Below are 21,102 nucleotides of genomic sequence, written 5' to 3'. Positions count from 1 at the left end.
AAATTCTGCAGGTGGCTGAATTATGATACAAACTGAATTCCCAACCTCGCAGGGACTCTTCTGTTAAAGTTAGGACATTGATTTGGAAGGACCCTGAAATCGGGATGGGAACATATGGGCAGATTCCAACGAAGCAGGGGACCTTGAGCCACTAATTCTGCCAAGTCTTTTTTGCCCCCCCCCGCTTTCTGAAACAGCCTCCTCCTGCCTGTTACGGTCTTTCCTGAGGTAGATGCCCTGCAAGAGCACGTTAATCACTCGAAGGATCCGCCCCCACCACCTTCCAGTGCGACAAGACCCACGAGGCCCCAGAGGATGAGGTATAAAAATGTGAACTGTGAGAAAACATGACACACACCAAAAGAGTTGCATTTGCCAATATCCATCACCAGAAACTAGAGAGTATACGTGGGAACAGGTCCTAAGGCTACTAAATCAAGGTGGACAGCATACAATACTGAATGAAGCCACATTTACTGGTGTGGACTCAGGAAGAAACTCTGGATTTAGGGACTTCCCTGTTGGTGCAGTGGTTAAGAATCCGCCTTCCAATGCAGAGGACACGGGTTCGAGACCTGGTCCGGGAAGATCCCACAGGCCACAGAGCAACTAAGCCCGTGCTACACAACTCCTGAGCCTGTGCTCTAGAGCCCGCAAGCCACAACTACTGAGCCCGTGTGCCACAATTACTGAAGCCCGCACGCCTAGAGCTAGAAGCCACAGCAATGAGAAGCCCGCGTACCACAATGAAGAGTAGACCCTGCTCGCCACAACTAGAGAAAGCCCAGGCAGGAATGAAGACCCAACGCAGCCAAAAATAAATAAATAGAATTATTTTTTAAAAAGACAGGACATAGTCCAACAACAAAATTTAAAAAAAAAAAAAGAAAGAAATTAATTCTAGATTTAGTGTGCTAAATATAGTGGCCAGGAGTGGCTCTAATAATTTACTTAGCTAGTCCAAAGATGAATATCAGAAAGTTGGGAGGGCTGGAGTGGCTCTTCTCTGTAAGCCAGGAATGACCATGGGAAGTACTGCTTTTGAACTAGACTACCTGAATCAACGAGAATGATGGATTCTAAGACATGGGGGCTAAATGCTGGGAATTCAGTTCACGACCAGAGGAAACGTAGATGTGGCTGCCATACCCGGCAACAGAGTAGAACAGTCTGATCCACAGAGATCGTCGGCAGTAGCTAGCTGATCGTGATGTCTGAAATGGAAACAGACGACTTGATCTGTACAGGCAGAATACAAAGGCCTGATTCTGGTAAACACAAGCCTGATTTGAATCACCACAACGGAGACATAGTCCTTCAACCAGTTCCCAGAAATGGCCAGTTTATAGACCTAGAGTCCCTTGTATAAAGTGGAAGTTGGGGCCCTTTGAAAAAGGACTCTCCTACACAGCTAAAAATTTATGTGGTAAATCTTTCCACTATCCTTCTCCAGAGAAACTTATCAAGGTAATTGTGTACTGGGAAAAGGAAAATAACTTCTTAGAAATTACCAGACATCAACTCTAAACTGATAATTCCTGGAGAACTAGATCCACCAGTCAGAGTAGGGACTGGACAAGCAAAGCCGACGATCAATGCAGTTTTGCTTGGGTGCATAATACAGTGGGTTAGGAGGTCCTCCAACCTACTCTGTGGTTACTTCCCCAGTTCCAGCAGGCATAATTAGAACAGGTATATTCAGCAACTGGCTGAGTTCACACGTAGGTCTCCTGACCCAAGAGTAAGGACTATTATGGTAGGAAAGACCAAGTGGAAGGCAGATAAGTGTGCTTACCTATCCAAACAGTGAATAGTGCTCTTCCCACTGCCACTAGTGAAATGTTTGCTTCCCATCCCTGAAACTTTGGACTCTGCTGGTCTAGAGGTCTCAGTTAGCGAGGAAGAACTCTTCTACCAGGAGGAAAAGCAACGGTTCCATTTAACTGGAGTTGACTATCACTTGGCCAGTTTGCATTCCTCACAACAGGAAATCAACAGGCAAAGAAGGGGGTTACTGGACTGGCTGGGGGGAGTGATCCTGACCATTCAAGGGAACTGGATTGCTATGACACTGCAGAGGAAAGAAGTGTGTCTGGAATGGAGGGGATCCTCTAGGCTGTCTTTTAGTATTCCCATGTCCTCTGATTAGAGTTAATGGAAAACTACAAAAACTCATTACAAGCAAACTGCTAAGGCATATCCCACCAGGCAAGGCCCCATGACCAGGCGAGGTGCTTGCTGAGAACAAAAGGATATGGAATGAGAAGTTGAAAAGGCAGTTATAAAATAATAGCTATGACCACACGATCAGGTGAGAACCAAGAACTGCAATAGCTATAAGCATTTCTCCCTTATTTTGACATTCCTATATAAGCCAAATTTGGGTTTTTCTTGTTGCTGGTTGGTTGGTTGGTCGGTTGATGGATGGGTGGATGGCTTGATTGATGTTCCTGCTCGCGTTCCCCTAAATTCTAAAATAAAAAGTGTTAATAGTCTCTAACCTCGTATCTCAGGATTTAAGTTAGAAGATTATCAAGAAGGATGTGATTCAGCAAGAAGAGGAATGAGCGTCACGCAAAGATGAAGAAAAAGAATTCCTGTCCTCTTCGGAGGAGAGGATCAGTGTATATTTGGTTGGACCAGGGACAGCTGTATCATGTTGGGGAGCCAGAGATTTAGAAGGTGGAAGTGAAGCCGTCGCCATATTTTCCATATTTAAGAAAGTCAGTGCAAGGTCAGGCCTGGTGACCTCACTGGCATGGGGCAGCAACTGGGTCCATGATTCCAGCTGCTGCTAGATATCCTTAGGGAGACAGCAGGGCCTGCAGCTCCTCTAGATCCTGTTGGTTCTCCTCCCTTGGCTTCTCTGAACACTCAGCCAGGTCATATGCAACTCCACGGGGAAGGACGTGAGCATTTTGACAGGTCCTGCATCACCTACACTGGAGGCTTTGAGGCAATAAGAGACTGATCTAGGTTCCGGTAAGATTCATCTTCGTGGGGAGCAGTTTGTTTGGGCATTCCCCACTGCATATGCATCTTCTCTTCCTAACTGCTGGCTCCTCCAACTTTGGGCCCAGCTCCAGACACGCAGGCAACAGACAGAAAGAAAGAGCTTAAGCACTTCCCATATTCACACCAAGTAGAATCCCTACAGTTAGTCCCTTATATCTCTCATAGTGGCTCTGCTTCCTGATCAAATCCTACATAACAGAGATGTTAATGTCAAACTACGCTACAAAGTCAGTATCATCGTACCTTAGATAAAGTCCTGATTGACTAAGAGTATAAGAGAATAGAGCTAGTTGTAATAAATCAGGGTCTTTTAATGTTTTTGTTCAAAATTATGTCACCTCTATTGCCAGCACGGACAACACATGACTTGTATTATTGGAGATGAGATTGAAAAGTGAAAGATTTCGATAATCCGTAACAAAGAGGGCTTATTACTATAATATATCTCAGGAGCACATAGTATTGAGCAGGGATCACACTCCAGAGTTCCTAAGCTTACAGCTGATGCAAGGGTGGTATCAGTCTTCAGAAACAGCACATTTTCTAGCAATATCCCATACTGAAATCAACAACGAAAGGAAAGTGATTTGCCACAAGGGAAGCCTTCAAATCCAAATCAATAAACTGCCTGAAGGCAACTTCAGAAGCATTTCAAATATAGTTCGACAAGTGGGTAGAACAATAGAAGAGGTGGGTTATTTGAAAGGGGCACAATATTGTAAAGGCAATGATTCAAAGTAAGCATCTCCTCTTAAATAAAATTTATCTATGTCATTACTCAGTTATTTTAAAAGCATAGCCTACTGAGAAAGCTTAAAGTCTTGTTAAGTAGAATAACTCATTTATGCATTCCAAAAATAACTATACCCAACTGAGGCAAGGTTCCGTAACATCTCTGAAACCCTCACCTTTGTCTCTTAGTAAAGAACATTTGGATAAGCATTTAATATAACTTAAATTGTTACTATTTATTATTAACCCTTAAGCTGTGAGAATGAGTCATGAGACAAAGCCAAAATCTATGTCACTATTTTTTTCATATTTATATTTAAATAAACTGTAGTTTTTAGGGGTAGATGGGAGGATGCCTAACTTAGGAAAACCATTTCTTTAAAGTTTGAAAAGAACCTAATCTTTTTACCCCGCTGTTAGTGCTAGTATGTAGCAAAGGCCATATTCACTATATCCTACAAAGGACAGGAAAATACCATAGAATAAGTTCCTCACTCCTGCCATCCACTTCTTTACTGAATAGTCAGCAAGACCTCACTAATAAGCACAACAGAATCTAGCCAAGTTTATAAAAACAAGCAATGGATGGAAATATACCAAAATACCAAGAGTAGCTGCCTGGAAAAGGTCAAATGGAAGTTTTTCTTTTATACTTTAAAAACATTTCAAATAGCTCCACTTACAGGAACTTATCTTAAGGAAATAATCAGAGACGCACACAAAGCTTTTGATTCAAAGATGTTCAATGCAACCTTTTTTACATTTAAAAATGGAGACAGACTGAAAGTTCAACACCAACACCAAAAGTGTTAATTGTTTAATGTCACTTCAAAACAATAAAATACAGAACAGTATTAAAAATAGAATATTTACAACATAGAATTTACTTAACAATATGTCTATACTCTATATCTACATTATGTTTTTAAAAATCACATTACCAAACATTATGTACAAAACGTTAAAAATTTTGTTGAAAAACAATACATCTAAATGTTACAGTATTAACCTGACTAGTGAGATTATAAATGATTTATATTGTCTACTTGATAAGTTCCCAAATGCTATCAAGAAACATATCATTCCTTGGAACTCTTATGTATTGCTTTTTGGGAACGTAAAATGGGATAGTCACAATGGAAAACAGTACAGTAGTTCCTAAAATAATTAAGCATAGAAACACCATGTTAACCAGCAATTCCACTTGTAGGTATATACCCCCCAAAACTGGAAGCAGGGGCTCAAATGGATACTTGTACACAATGTTTGTACCAGCATTATTCACAAAAGCCAAAAAGTGAAATAACCCAATGTCCACTGACAGACAAATGGATAAAGAGAAGGTGGTATATACATACAATGGACTATGATTCAGCCTTAAAAAGATACATGTTACAGATGAACAGATGAACAGATGAACCTCAAAGACATGCTTAAGTGAAATAAGCCAGACACAAAAGGACAAATATTGTATGATTCCACTTAAATTAGGTACCTAGAATGGTCAAATTCACAGAGACAGAAAGCAGAATAGTGTTACCAGGGGCTGCAGGGAAGGGAGGACTGGGTTTAACTGGTACCGAGTTTCAGTTTGGAGGGATGAAAAAGTTCTGGAGGTGGATAATGGTGATGACTGCACAACAGTGCAAATGCACGTAATGCCATGCACGTAATGCCACTGAACTGTATGCTTACAAGCAGTTAAAATGGTAAATTTCATTAAGTACATTTTCCCACAATGAAAAAAAATCTGAAAAAACATCACTTCTATAATCAAAATTTTTAAAACAAGTATTTTTAAAATTTATTTTTTATTAATTTCTATTAAGACTTTTTTAGAGCAGTTTAAGGTTCACAGCAAAATTGAGGGGAAGGTACAGAGAAAAACATGCAATTAGAAAGAGAAGAGAATGAACTACAAAATGTAATCATCTCCACTAACCTGAAATGGATGCCATTCTGAAGTTGAATTGGAGAGCCAAGTTTCTTTCTAAAAGTGAAAGAAAAATCAGAGCAACAACTTTTTAAAAACAGTACCGTTGATAATGCTCAATGATAATGTCATTACTAAGCACAAAAAATGTTAGAAAGTAAACTATATACTGCAGTGACCTTTCAATAAGGACTACATGCTTCTTCCCACTCTACATTTTTATGGAAAATTCTCTAGATTTCAGAGAAGTGTCCAAAGTCACATAAACATATAATAACAAGTATGACGTCAAGAACACTGAACAAATATCCACCAGACACAAAGCGATGTCACAAAAAAAGAGCAAAGCTTTGAGGTTAAACAGCTTTACCACTAAATTACTGTGTGATCTTAGCAAACCTAAACAACTTGTTCGTCTCAGCCCCTTTCCCTGTCTCTAAAATTGGGATGGTGTAGGCTATTTTACAAATAACAAGTTGGATAGATTCAAATATCCCAGATGAAGCAAAATCCATCAACATAATATTCAAATTAATAATTTAACATTTTACTGAATATGTGCTTTAAAGGGTTACAATTTAGACTCAATCTTAAAAGAGGAATTGGTATTCTACAGAGGGGTGAGATTTCAGAGGGAGAGAACATGAAAAGGTCAGAAGTGGGGGAAAAGCCTGGTTTGTATTAAGGAACTCAAAATATTTCTGAATGACTAAAACTTAAGAGTACACACGAGCAAGTGGAAGGAGGTCAGGTTGGAGGGTAGGAACTTTATTTAGATTGTCCATAATCTCCAGGAACACCTCCCCCAACTCTGATATGGAACACCAATATTTTCCAAAACTAACTTAGAATGTTCTCCAAAGCTTCAGCATCACCCTACCCTTACTCAAACTGCTGACCTTATGCCCTTCCTCATGTAGAATTCTGTAGTCACCACTAGGCTGGAAAAATAAGTAGGGTCTTCTTTACCTTGCTAAGAAGTCTGGAAGGGCCACACCACTAAAAGATACTGAAGAAGGGGAGTAAACCAAGGACTTCTAATTCTTGATCGATATGAATATGTCTTCACCATTTTGTGGAAATATAATTCTCCTTCTCTAGACTGTAAGGTTCTCCAGGGGGGTAGGGATTGAGTCCCTTCACATCTGTATCCACATAGCCTAGCACAGTGCCTTGCATATAGTGCAGGCTCAGGTTTGCTGAGATTGAAAGCAGAGGGTTTTTCTATACTTATGAAACGATGTAATCTACAACCATTTTGCCCCACTATTTTAAACGACTCCTTTGATTATACTGTTAAAAAACTGCTCATAAACTCCTTCCCTAAAGGATGTGATTTAATAGCAAAAGCTATCTGAACATAAAATATGTTCAAAAATTAATGAGCTATCTATAGCATGTGTGTCAGAAGTATACCTAGGCACTGTTAAAATCCAAAACGGAGACCAGTGTTGAAAATTTCCTGGGCAGACAAAACCAGCACAGACATACAAACAAAACTTAATTTAGCTTATTTTGAAAGACTAACTTGACCTGGGGCAGTTTTTTGTTTCTGCCTCTGGAAATCAGAAGCAAAACTCCAACTGTTTCCCAAGGTTGCTATGGGGTAACCACTAATCAATTCCCTATCCTTTAAGAAAATGTTAATATTATCACCAATCAGTGTGAAGAATAAACAGTCCTTACTGAACAAGCTGCTTTATAACAATATAGCCCTGAGCCTAATTCCATGTTTCGATTTGAGTGCTCCCGGTTGGCAAACTGTCTTTTTGGTGTGTACACATGAACTTTTACTAATTACTACTACCATGGTTCAGTGGTTTTACTTGCTATATCTGAACTTTTGCAAGCATCCTCAGGAAATATTTTACAGGGTCTCAGGCAGTCATGCATGCTTGACACCAAGTACCACAGGCTAAATCACACACACACATCCTCCAACTCCTCGCCCCCTGCGTTTAGACGCAACAGCAATTTAATAATACCCTCCCTTACGCTTAGGCGTTCCCAGTGGCGTTTCCCAGTAAACAGTGGTTGCAAATAAACAGGCTGTGGTACCCAAGCCTCCTGCACGGAAAAGGCTGGTGATAAAAAAAAGACCGGTCGGCAGTGGAACGTGCCCCTAAAGGACCGAATTCCATTAGAGCTGAGCGATGATAGAGAGTTCCATTAGAAGGGCGAGGGCCCCTGTTTCTCCCCAATGTATTGGTGGAAGGAAATGAGCCGGCCTCCCCATCAGCCAGGAAAAGGAATATTAGCTGTTTCAAAGCGGTAACGGGAGTTACCCCAGAACGTCTCCCCAGGGGGTTAAGGGACATCCTCCCCTCCTCGGTCTCCGACCCCAAAACGCCCCTGCCTCAGGTCCGCTACTCACCGCTTTCAGACGCGCTCCAACGAAAACTTCCCGCCACCAGGCTTTCCTTTCTTTCCAGCCAGGAGCATCCACCCTTCCGGGTCGGTCCTTTCAACCAATTGCAAGTAATACCCTTCTCTTATTGGTCGAGGGGTGTGGCCACCATGTGCGTCACTGAACAAAGCCACAGGTGATTGGTTGATGTTGGGAGCAGGCTTAGCCAATGGGGAACGGCTTTGAATTGGGGTGTGGGCGGCTGCGTGTTTCCGGAAGACGTGGCGGCTTTCGCCTGGGTTGTTTCCCGGCTTCGTTCTCTCGACTTTGCTTCACACCCTGGCCGCTCCGAGGTGCTATCGACGCCGCCCTCACCCCTGCAGCCATGATCTCCTTAACGGACACACAGAGTAAGTACCTGCTCCGAGGCCCCGCCTCGAGCCCCGGACACCCCTTCCTTGGGCTGGGTCTCGCCTGCCCGCCCCTCCGCCCTCCCGGGTCAATGAATGAAGCTCCGGAATGGGGGCGGCGGCCTGCGAGACAGAGCTAGGGCTGTGGGCGTCTGGAGGGCTGCCTGGAGGAAACGAGGGCTAGACTCGCGGTGGTGGACCTGGCCTGGGGGGAGAGTCGGTGGGGTCTGGGGAGACGCCCTAGCTGGAGAGGGGGAGCTTTCGCCGAGCGTCTGTCTCGCACCGGGGTAGCGCAGCTCTCACTCCCGGGGAGATGGGCGCTTTGTTCCCGCGGGTGGCCACGAGAGAAAGTTTGATGCGCTGTGCCCGCAGCCCACTCTTGGGGACATTTCTGCACGTGACATGCTTGGGGTCCTCTACAAGTTACTGCTGGTTGTTTGGGAGGCCGAGTTTTAAATGTCATCTATGATAGGCTGTTTTTGAAAATGTGCTTACGCTTAAATATTTTGAGTATTTGCCTTTTGCCACTACTGGAAGCAACCTTTTAAAAATCCCTTGAAACAACTTCACTTTTCTACCGGCTACTGTCTCCCCAATAGTAAACTCTGTGTTCAGTTAAACGATTTCTTTCGTTAATATTGTATATTGTGCTTTGGTGGCATGTTTTATTATTTTAGCATCTTTCTGCCTGCCACAGAGTTCTCCAGGCCTATCTTATCTCTAAGATTAACATTGCTGTCTGTTTTCTTTTTCTATCAATATAAAATTTCCACTTTTCTATCCCTTTTTGTCAATCTTAATAATTTTGTATTTACATTTCTTCCAGTGCTTCCTATCTTTTGATGGTCGTGATAGACTTTTTAATCTCACTTTGTTTTATCTGCCACGCCTTTGTTTTTCTTATTTTAAATAACTTACTTGAATTTTAAAGATTTTAAGAACTAAACAGTCTGTTGAAATAAAAATAGAACTTCCTTTAAAAATGCCCAGTTTTAAAGTGGAGTCGTAAGGTTTGGATTCAAGTCACGGCTAACTTGAACTTCACCGAGCTGCTAATAACTCCTACACACACTGCCACCCCAGTCAGCCTCCCTCCCTTCCTCAAATTGGACTGGGTCTGTACCTTGGATGCCCATTTTGGGCTGCCTGTTCTGATCAGAGAAAATATAAGTATAGTCCTTTTTTGTTTGGGGTTTTTGTTTGTTTTTTGTGGGATGTTTTGGTTTACTGTTATAATAAAAGTAGCCATTGTATATAATTGTATAAAAGCATCTTATTTCAGTTTACCGTGGGCTTTTATATAAATCGTTATCCTTAATTCTTATAAGAGCCCTGTAAAGCAAAGAGGAGTATGTCTCTTATAAATTAAAGGAGGCTCAAAAGAAATTCAATGTATAATCATGAGGAAAGTGACAGAAACAAGACTTGATCCCAAGTCTGCTGGCTCAAAAACCTTTGTTCTTTTCACGGTACCCTACTAGCATCTAAGAAGACTTGCTATAAAGCTTATTTGAAATCTATCTTAGAATGATGAAATTGTTCGATAGCAAAAAGAGTTTCAACAGTAGATATTTATCCTTTAGAATTGTGCATTGATTGTTTTTTGAGAGACTGTGTAGAATATTCAGAGCCTATTTTCTTTATGATGCAGTGCTCTGTTGCTCTCAGTTGAAACCCAGAATTTAGCAGAATTGTATACATAAATTGCTAGGATTTATTTCTAATACTACTAATTACTCAGAGGAAGTACTTAATCTCTACATAGTTTTCCTATCTAACTTTCCTATCTTAGTCTGTGATTATTACATAGGTAAATATATGAACTGCTTATCCTGTGTGTAGAGATTCTTTTCTACTGAAGTCTTATAGGGACAAGTGCCTGATTTACATCCTTCCAAAAACCAAAACAAGGGGGTTGGGTTAGAATGTGGGCAGAATAAGAAGCATTCTCCTCACTTCATTAAATTGATGAGGAGGATGAAATTATACTCTTTGCTGCGCATTTGCCAAGTGTTTTAGATAAGACACTGGATCAGAACACAAAATGATTAGTGAACCAAAAGCTCTTTGGATTTCAAATGGTGTTTGTGTGTGTGTTTAACTGTAGGAATCAGCCATCATTCAAGTGACTTGCCAAAATTATTCCGGGATCCTGATTCTGGAAGAGAAGTACCAGACCAAGTACTGATCATAGTAAATAGCAATTCATAATTGTTTTAAGGAATTCTATATTAGTACCCCCTACCTCACCCCACCCCCCAAAAACCCCACAAGATTTATTGAGGGGGCTGGAGTGGGGCAGGTCCTATGCTGCCTCTAAATCTTTACTTCATTATGTCACATTGCCTGAAATTCTACCATGGTGTTCAATTGAGTTCTTTATTGTGATATTTTTACTTTTTGAAAGGAATGGGCATAATAAGAAAGACAATGCTGCCTTAAAATGTCTTAAGACAATGCTGCCTTAAAATGTCTTAAATAAGATATCAGAATGCTAACAGTGATTGTCATTGGATTAAGAACAGCTCTCCTTTTCAAATTTCTACAATAAGCTTTTGATTTTAGATACATTTGTTTTATTAGACTGCTTTTATCAGATTATGCTTTAAAAACACGCATGTGTGCATGTGTGTGTGTGCGCGTGCGCACACGAGCGGGAATGAAGGTTTGATAGTGCACAGAGGAAGATGTTTATTTTACTGTGTATGATTGTGGTGGTGAGAGAGCAGCTCCAAGTAGGGCTTTAATAACCAGAGGGCTTGTGAATACATAGGCATAGGCAAGAATGGAATTCTGGAGGGGAGAAAATAACACAGCGAGGTCAGTTTGAGACTTTTGACCCATTCAGATCAGGGACTGTTGGGCAATAACATGCTAGTGTCCGTTTTGGCAAAAATGTTATAGGCAACCCTCTCTTTCTGTACGACACTGGATAAAGTAGTGGGAATGTTTTGGTTTCCCCTGTTATAGTTGTAAGATGTGGAGCCTGAAGACTGGATTTGAGTTCTAGACGGACTCCACACCACACCCCCGTCCCTCCCTGCACCTGTCCCCCTCCACACGCACATTTGCTGATTCTGTGATCAAGGGTGAATTATTAATCTGAGTCTTCAGTTGCCCACATGAAACATGGGGCTGGTGCTACTTTTTAACACCCCAGTTTTGCTAAAGGAATTATGACATATTTGTATAAACATCTCATTAAATGTAAAACCATGTACAGACATTGTCCTTTTCCACTGCAGTCAATTTCATACTGACATCTCCTTAGTTATATTAGTAACAAACTAATTATATTAAACCTAAAGATGCTTCTCCCAGAAGTCCAGCCTACTCCAGTGCCCTTGAATTTCATTTAATCAAACATATTTAACCTGGCAAAAAAAAATCTCTAGAATAATGTAATGATGCCTACCCTGCAGTAGTATGGGGAGGATTAAGTTCTGTAAGATACGTAAAGCACCTCGTAATGGGCAATTCATGGTAAATTCTCAATACATAGTAGGCATATTGCCATATAGTTTCCTTTCTGATGAACAAACATCTCAAAATGTGTACATAATCATTAGGACAATTTGTGAAAAGATAGGAATGAGTTGTATTTAAATAACTCAGCTGCCAGTGACTAAATCCTAACTACTAAATAGTTATTTAATGGAATTGTCCTTGCTGTTTTGTCCATATTTTCCTGTAGGAAATTATGTCTGACACCTGAACAGTTATTTGGTTAAATTCTCCTAAAGCATTTAAGCATGAAGGTATGAGCCTCCAATTTTCATGAGAATTTGTGTCTGTGGAATACACTTACCAGTGTATTTATGGACAGGTACCCGAATTCTTTTAGACTAACTTTCGGAGAACAAGGCAGCTGGAATGGGAGGCAAGAGTTAACTGTAAATTGAGGTGAAGGATGTCGAAAAAGGCATAGGATGTAAATTTTCAACTCATCATAACATATTACATGGCTTAAATTTTTAAGTAGCTGTGACTTAGATTTTAGCTCTCTGGAGCCGAGGCAAAAAAGTTAAGTAACAGATCAGAAATCACTATTGTGTATTTAAAATTGTGTTTCCCAAAATATGGCAGTTTCGGTCTGATTTATTATTTTATGCAGATAGTGCTGCTAGGTAAAATAAGGATTGGTGACTGTTTCCTGAAATCAAAACTGAAATGATCAAGGAACTAATTTCGTGGATTGTGCTTTGTAACGTTAACAGAATAGTACAACTGTAACCTTAGAAAGTTAAGACTCTTCAGACATAAAGATAAGTCTAGGGAGTGTAAAGGCAATAAAATATTAGTTTTGTATAAAGAGTAACCATAGACGTAAAAGCTTATACTTTGTCCATCACTCTATACTCAGTACCTAGAACGGTTGCTGGCATTTAGGAGTTGATCAACAATTCTTTGTTTTTGAATGAAAAAGTAAAAACCCAGAATATTAATATTAGGTAAAACAATGTTCTTTGAAATGTTAGAGAGGTTATTTTAGGACTCTTAGACTAAATATGTGAATGGATGCATAGTTGAGAGAGACTTGTAGAAGATAAATCCATAATAAGCCATGAAGAAGCTAAAAGTCTGAAAATTAACTTTGGAGGAGACGGCTTCTTGACTCAAAATCTCTCCTGTTGTCATTGTGAGAAGCAGTCTGTGCTGACCTCCCATAGCATTTCCAGTGGGTTAAGGAAGGAATTCGTTTTCAGAAGGGAAAGAAGGAACTGCAGATATTGTGCATACAAATACTAGTCATGGAATATGAAAGGAGAAGAGGAGACACAAGTGAACCCACATACTTACGTCTGATGCCGGAAGGGCTCTTGGGAGGGAAAAAATAATAAAATCAAAGGTTTAGATTCCTGATTTGTCTTTCTCTATTATGAATATGTTTGTGAGAAATGCTCTCTCTCATATAAGGATTAGAAATTCCCATTCATATTTTAAATTTTGGGAGTAATTTTCTGTTGTTAATTTAATTTGTTCTGGATCTTAACAAATGTCGTTATGTCAACCTGCAATGTTGGGGTCCTATTTCCTTATATCAGTCAAAAGAAAAACTGAAAATTTTTTCTTGCTTAGTTTATGAGGATCTTAATGTGACTTTACTTTTGCTGTACCCTTAACCATATAACTTATATTGCAGAAATTGGAATGGGATTAACAGGATTTGGAGTGTTTTTCCTGTTCTTTGGAATGATTCTCTTTTTTGACAAAGCACTACTGGCTATTGGAAATGTGAGTTTTTCAATATCTATTTTAACTAAATTCATAAGGAAGTTTTAACTACTAATGAATTATTGCCTGCTATGAAATCGGGGGGAAATAATTCACTGTTGCTCATGTGAAGACTCCTGTTACATCCTCTGATTTCATCGGGGTGGAACCTGTCAGCTTTCTGTTTAAATAAAAGATAAATGCTTAATGAAGTTTTCTAATTCCATAACTGCTCTGTTAAGTGTTTGCTATGTGATTTACAATAGATTAAATCAAGACTGCCTTAAATAGTTCAAAATAGATGACTTGATAGCCCCATGTCTTGGTAAATTTGTTAATGTTTTGACTTTACACATCTGAGATTTAACATTTGCTTAAATAGCATAAAATGAACAGATTTTTAAAAACCACTTAAACCTTTAAAAAATATATCTATATTAATAATTGACCTGCTAAGAAAGGTGTGTGTATTGTTTATTTGGAATGTGTACTCTGTTGTCCATGTGTGAAGGCTGTGCAAGAGTTCTAGAAGTAAATAATAACCCTTCTAAGAGGGCAATAAACTCACTGAATAACGATAAAATATTTTTGAAGTGTATGTTAACATTGGGCTTTTAATTGGACATTGGAAAATATAAAGGGTAACAATTGTTCAAAATTAATGTTTTAATAAACAATCATATAAACAGCATTGGTATCTCAGAATGAGAAGCTTAACCATTAGGCTTAATAAATACTTTTGTGAAATATTTTTCGCTGAAGAATGGTTATGAAGAAAGGCAAGTATTTGGGAATAAAACCTGGGAAAACGCAGGCTTTTAGTCAATCACCATCTCTTGTCCATTGTCTGAAAACATACAAACTATAAGTATATTTGAGAATGCATGGCTGTATTTCGTTTCTGCTGCTCCCAGATTTCCGGAATTAATAAAACTAGGATCTTCTTGCTGGCTTTGCGTGGTTTCTTCTACTACCAACTGGGCCATGTCAGGTTTTCTCCCATCCATAGGAACTCCTATCACCCCTGATCAAGTTTTCAGAACCAGGAGTACCTTCGGTTGACATATTTACGGGCACCTTCCCTCTCTTGCCTTGCCGCTCATCTGCTTGACTAAGCCATCGCCATCTAGCTAAAGCTGGGGAAACCACTGCAGAAGCAGATGCTGCTGGGTGACACCTAATCTTTCTTTGTTTCTCTTTTCTTCATCTAATCAAGATAGAAGAGGACTGAACAGAGTGGGATACAACTACAGCTTTAACGTGGTTCTGCCTCTTGGTGTGCATTGTAGTTTTCTCTGGCCAGTTGCTCACATTAAAAGCCACATGTCTTTTTTTATCATATTTAGCTTTGACCTTACCCCTTCAAACACATGCAGTGCATTTAACTGCTTTTTCTGTGTTACGTTTTCCTCCTCTTCTAGGTTTTATTTGTGGCTGGCTTGGCTTTTGTAATTGGTTTAGAAAGAACATTCAGATTCTTCTTCCAAAAACATAAAATGAAAGCTACAGGATTTTTCCTGGGTGGTGTATTTGTAGTCCTGATTGGTTGGCCTTTGATAGGCATGATTTTCGAAATTTACGGATTCTTTCTCTTGTTCAGGTAAGGCAACCATTTTATTTTATTGTTTCTCTTTAGGTAAACCATAATGTCATATAATTATTACAGAAACCCAGATGTGTTTATCAGATGCAGATGATTGCTTATGTCAGGGTATAAATTATTTTATAAAGTATTTTCAATGCAATAAAATTTATTTTGTTGGCATTTTACGGCACTCTGTTTATGTTTGGTATTTTCATCAACCAGACAGTGATAGATAGATAGGTAGATAGGTAGATAGATAGATAGATAGATCCAGCATTTTAATATGTAGACCTGATGCTGTACAGTTACTGTCACTTGATGACACTTTCTTTAATGCATGTAGATACTAGAAAATTTTGGACCAAATACATTATGGGAGGTTTTGATCAGTTAATATTTTACAAATGCCACTTACCCAGTAAATAATAGTATGCAGTGTGAGAAAATACTTTCAAGTAAGTTGGTTTAATTATTTATTCAAGAAAGGTGTATCATTTGTCTTCTATCTGCCAAGCACCATATTGCCCACAGGAAACAAACATTATTAAGTGCCAAATCTGCTTTAGAGAATCTCTCATTTCTAATATGGGAAATAGACTGTAAAGGTACCAGTAGGATGTAATAGTAATGCCATTATAGATGTTTATATCTATATAAACAGAATGTTATGAGCACAACTAAGGAAGGGATCAAATCCAGGGAGAGGTAAGGAATAACTGAATTTTGAAGTCTCTTAAAACATTCAAAACTTTAACAGGATCCTTTCTTTTTACATGGCTAACTGTTCATTTTGGTAATAGAGAATGTGTTCATTCTAAGAACTTTCTTCGCCTCTCCCAGGGGCTTCTTTCCTGTGGTTGTTGGATTTATTAGAAGAGTGCCAGTCCTTGGATCACTCTTGAATTTACCTGGAATTAGATCAGTAAGTAATCATATATTTAACAATATGTTTTTTAAACCATTAAAATAAATGTTATCTGGGGAGAGGGACGGCTTGGGAGTTTGGGGTTAGCAGATGCAAACTATTATATATAGAATGAGTAAACAACAATGTCCTACTGTATAGCACAGGGAATTATATTCAATATCAGGTGATAAACCATAATGAAAAAGAATATAAAAAAGAATGTGTATGTGTGTGTGTATACACACACACACACATATAACTGAATCACTTTGCTGTATAGCAGAAATTAATACAACATTGTAAATCAACTATACTTCAATAATTTTTAAAAGTTTTTTAAATAAAATAAAAATTTTAAAGATAAATGCTGTCTGATGCTCTTTGTAGAAATTTGAGGAATTGATACATGATTGATAAGTTTTTTATTATGATATGAGTGGTTGCATCGCATAGATTGTGGTTACCATGAATACCAGAGAAAATAATCATTGCTAAACCTATAGAACCTGAAATTTGGTTTCACTGTATCCATTTTTAATGTTGTTCTCTCTTTTTTTCATGTAACTTGGATTGATATGCTATGCTGCCTTTCTCTTTGAGAGTTCAAGGCACTTTTCAATTAACTTTTATATGATCTCTAATTTTAGAAGCGATAATATAAAAGGACACCATTATTTCTTACAAATGTTTTCTCTCTTAGACTGTATCACCAAATGGAGTGCTTTAAGACAATTAAATAAAGCACTGTGATACTGGGAGTCAGATGATAAAATTCCGTTCCTAGCTCTGTCCACGGTTAGAACAGTCTTGTCAAATCTGTTTCTCCAGGGCGGGCAGTCAACTTCTTAAAGTTGTTTGCAGACTTCTGTAGATGCTTCTAGAGAGGTAGTTCATAGCATTTATTGAATTCTCAAAGAGCTAAAGGATGGCTTACCCACTAAAAATAGGTACCACTATAAGCCTAATCTCATTTCCATCCTCAAATCAGAACCTTGCAGCCCAGATAACCTAGACATTTTTTGAAGTTACCTTTGGAGAGACAATGTTGTGCTTTCTCTCCACCTAAATTTACCGTAAAATTCTAATGAATACATGAGTGCTTTGAGAGCAACTTTTAGTTTCAGTGTGCCAATTGATCTATTTGCGATTATATAAAATGCTAGAACCTAGGCTTGTAGGGGTATATCCTGATTCATTTGCATTAATCCCCAAACTCATACAGTAGTCAATGTTGTTTATACCTAGAATGTCTTTTGAATGTACTAAAACTTCTAGTTATAGAGCTGTAATCATTAATCATGTCCTTAATTTAAGGATTCTTCAGTATTTGCATAAATGGACATCCAATACTATAAATTGTGTTTCCTGTTATTATTACTTCATTATAATAAATGCTTAAGTAAAAATGTGAATAATGAAATGAAAGAAAGGGTTAGATGATTGCTAGATTTTGGTAGTGTTATATAGTCACTTGAGTTATGTAACTTTTAATATCTTCACTAATTACTTTGTTTCAACATCTGTTTGCATCACCATCTGGAATGCTGAAGAAAGCCCAGTTGCTTTATATTTGGGGTGGAGTAACCAAAGTAAATAACCACTTACATTAATGTGTGTTAAAACTTATGTTCCATAATTATCGATTTATGCTTGCATCATTAAGTCTCTTTTTAATGTCATTGCCACTTTCAGTCTGAAGTCCAGAATACACATTTAAAGTATTTTTAGTCAGTAGCTGTTGTTAATTATTGAACTTAATGGAGCTAAATCTGTTTGTTCAAAGACTACATAGGCCCAGAAGAGATCCACAATAATGGTCAGTTGAAATGCCTTATTGGGTTCATTAATGCATGAATGGCTGACATTTCAGCTTTTTATTTTTTTACTTTTTTTTGTTGAGCTAGCAGCGTTAGCTTCATCTTATCCAATTTTTTTATTAATTGCATTGTGTTTCTTGTATTGCACCCTTAAAGTCATATGTGTAACATGTCATGCAGAAACAACTTATAGAAAAAAAATTTTTTTTATATACATTTATGTGTCAGAAGATGGTGGTGAGTAGTACTGGATTAATCGTTGTCAGTCATACCTTAAATTTCCACAAATCTTATAAAGCTGGGTTTTTTAATCAACATTTGAAGTGTTGATGTAATATTTTATAGTGCCCTAGGCTTTCATTTAATTATCTGTTTTTCTTCTTGCAGTTTGTAGATAAAGTCGGAGAAAGCAACAATATGGTATAACAACAAGTGAATTGAAGACTCATTTAAAATATTGTATTATTTATAAAATCCTTTGAAGAATATTCAGCACAAAATTAAATTACATGAAATAGCTTGTAATGTTCCTTACAGAAGTTTAAAACGTATAGCCTACAGAGTAGCAACAGCAGTTAACAAAGAAGCAGTGAAAACAGACTTCTAACCAAGTCATCTAAGAAGTCAGCAAGCAAACCGAAGGAGATGAAATCTATGTTACAATGCATATTGAAACTCTTGAAGGGGATTTTTACTGTTTTTCCACAATGTGTGAAACACAGCCATCCTTAGAGAACTGTAGTGCCTGTTTCTTTTCTTTTTATTTTGAAGATGCAAGCACACCCATCGGCATTTGCTTTTTAGAACTGTAATGTCCTCTGCAGCAGCGAAAATATTTCCAGTTGCACTGTGTCTCTGAAAGTGGTGCATGAGTTAGATTGGATTATGTCATCGTGATATATTAAAACCAGGAAAACCCAGTGTTGATGTATGAATCACTTTTTTTCTTTTTCTTTTTTTTTTTTTTTGGTAAACGTATGGTTAAAATAAAACTTTTGTGGTTCTTCTGAATCTTAATATTTTAAAGCCAGATGAAAATCTGAACTAGATATTCTTTGTTGGAATATGCAAAGGTCATTCTTTACTAGCTTGTAGTTTCTAAGTTATAGCTGACTCAGCACTTTTTCTTTCCGGAACACATTCTGGAAGTCCTCATACTTCTTGGGACTCTCACGTGAGCATCTGTATCTTTCATGACATGTAAGCATTTAACAAAAAAAGCATTCTTGGTGATGTAGGAGTCTGTTACCTAGCTCATTTCATTGAATAGTTAGTTTGTTATTTAAGATACTACATGATGCAGCCCAAATGGATATTTCCATGTTGTGATCCAGTTTTTCTTTTTCTTTTATTTTTTACAATTTAGCGGTGATTTATTATTTTGCTTTTCATAAAATTACTACTGGTAATATTTACTTTAAGATGTACCGTGTTAAAAGGTTAAACTTACAGCTGTTTTTTAAGGGCTATTTACATAAGCCAAGTTTTCCCTGCTTTTCAGCTTTTTTCATAACAAAAATCAATATGCATAATGTGTGTTTCATATGATCACTCTTCATTTGAGTTCATGGAGAGAATATCTGAGTTCACATACTAAATTATTTTGCTGTAATTAAACTGGCTATAGTTCTGAAAAACATGACACTACAAAAATAATGTGTTGTCTTTTCTACTGTTGCTGCTTGACAGGCAGTAGGAAACAGTAGTTGTTTCTTCATTAGTAGTTTTCCAAGGTGGCACCCTTTTGATAGATGTAGGAAGACATTTCAAGAGTCATAGTACTATTTGTTTTACCACTAATGATTATACTATTTACTCTTTTTTTTAACAATTGCAAAGCTTTTTAATGTATAAAATCATAATTGAAATTTGTGATTTTTATTGACAAATGTGTCTACGAAATATATTACAGCCTATGTTATTTTTAGTTAAATCTCTTGATGCACAGAGAAGTTCCAACCTTGCTCATCGAAAGAAGGAAGGACTTGGTAGATAGTCTAATGGTTCAGCCTTGTGGATTACTGTCTTTTTGGTACTGGCATTTGACTTATAATCTGTGAAAATAGATGACATTGACAAAATGAGACTCCTACCTCAATAGTTCATGGAATAATAAGAAACCTAGTGTTGTGTCTAATGTTCTTCAAAAAAGTAATATCCTCACTTGGAGAGTGTCAAATATATACATATTTTGGGGATTGACTTATACAAGTTGCCCTGTAGGACTCTGTTATACATATTTTTGACTGACCCATATTATTTACAGTGGCTAGATAATTCTACCTTTTTAAAGCAAGAACAGTATCTGTTAATGTATGGAACATCTGTATTATTTAGCTCCTTTGTAGACATGAATTTCTATCAAAATATTCTTTGCACTGTAACAGAGATCTCTTTTTCAGCAATCTTATTTCAGAAAGCATTATTAGACATGTGTAAAGGATGTGATAATCTCCCAGTCCTTAGTAAGAGTCAGAGGCTTGGAGCAGTTTTCAGCTTTAAATGAGTCCACAGTTTATCTCAGATGTGAGTTTGGGACTGCTTGGCAGCATTGTATGTTTCTTATTCAGAACCATTGATGAGGCTCTATTTTTAAACATACTTGTCTTCTGACAGAAAGGACTGTACATCATATTGTTTCTTCCTTTCCAAAATTAGCCTTCTGTCTTTGTGACAAAAAACATTCTCTGATTATTGCTATAAAGACGGAGGAGAAGGTCTAATACTACTTAGCCTTAAGTGTTTCTGGCATTGTTCAAATGTATTTTCTGTAAACAGAAACCTATTTGGAATGTTTTCCTTTTCCCCTTATAAATTGTAATTCCTGGAATACTGCTGCTTTTAAAAGTCTCACAGATTATATGATCTAACAGTTGAATATTGTAAATACACTTGTCTTACTTCTCAATAAAAGGGTACTTTTCTATTAACTGGTGGTTGTCTCAACTTGGGCTGCTATAACAAAATTCCATAGACTGGCTTACACAACAGGTGTTTATTTCTCATGGTTCTGCATCCTGGGAAGTCCAAAATGAAGGTGCTGGCAGATTCAGTTCCTGGAGAGGGCCCTCTTCCTGGCTTGCAGACAGCTGCCTTCTCACTGTGTCCTCACATGGCAGAGAAAAAGAGAAGGAACAAGTTC

General features: G+C 37.9%; 2 protein-coding genes across 2 annotated transcripts in view; one reads left to right on the top strand and one right to left on the bottom strand.

Annotated features, from left to right (window-relative positions):
• RECQL (RecQ like helicase) overlaps positions 1 to 8,136 on the bottom strand; it is a 33,352-nt gene extending 25,216 nt beyond the window's left edge. Inside the window, exons 1-2 of the mRNA XM_027129453.1 lie at positions 8,055 to 8,136; positions 5,690 to 5,737 (exon numbers count right to left, since the gene is read on the bottom strand). Of these exons, the coding sequence (XP_026985254.1) occupies positions 5,690 to 5,705 (16 nt within the window). The 5' untranslated portion in view covers positions 5,706 to 5,737; positions 8,055 to 8,136. The remainder of the gene's footprint in view (positions 1 to 5,689; positions 5,738 to 8,054) is intronic.
• A 154-nt stretch (positions 8,137 to 8,290) lies between these two features.
• GOLT1B (golgi transport 1B) lies at positions 8,291 to 20,890 on the top strand. Its single transcript, XM_027129451.1, has 5 exons — positions 8,291 to 8,437; positions 13,581 to 13,672; positions 15,073 to 15,251; positions 16,077 to 16,158; positions 18,348 to 20,890. Exons 1-5 carry the CDS (start codon positions 8,413 to 8,415, stop codon positions 18,384 to 18,386), a joined length of 417 nt encoding a protein of 138 aa, XP_026985252.1. The 5' UTR covers positions 8,291 to 8,412; the 3' UTR covers positions 18,387 to 20,890.
• The last annotated feature ends 212 nt before the right edge of the window (positions 20,891 to 21,102 follow it).

The sequence above is a fragment of the Aethalodelphis obliquidens genome, unplaced genomic scaffold (assembly GCF_003676395.1).
Source record: "Aethalodelphis obliquidens isolate GAN/ISIS:26980383/991018 unplaced genomic scaffold, ASM367639v1 scaffold36, whole genome shotgun sequence".
Taxonomy (NCBI): Eukaryota; Metazoa; Chordata; class Mammalia; order Artiodactyla; family Delphinidae; genus Aethalodelphis; species Aethalodelphis obliquidens.
This window is presented reverse-complemented; position numbering and strand designations above follow the sequence as displayed.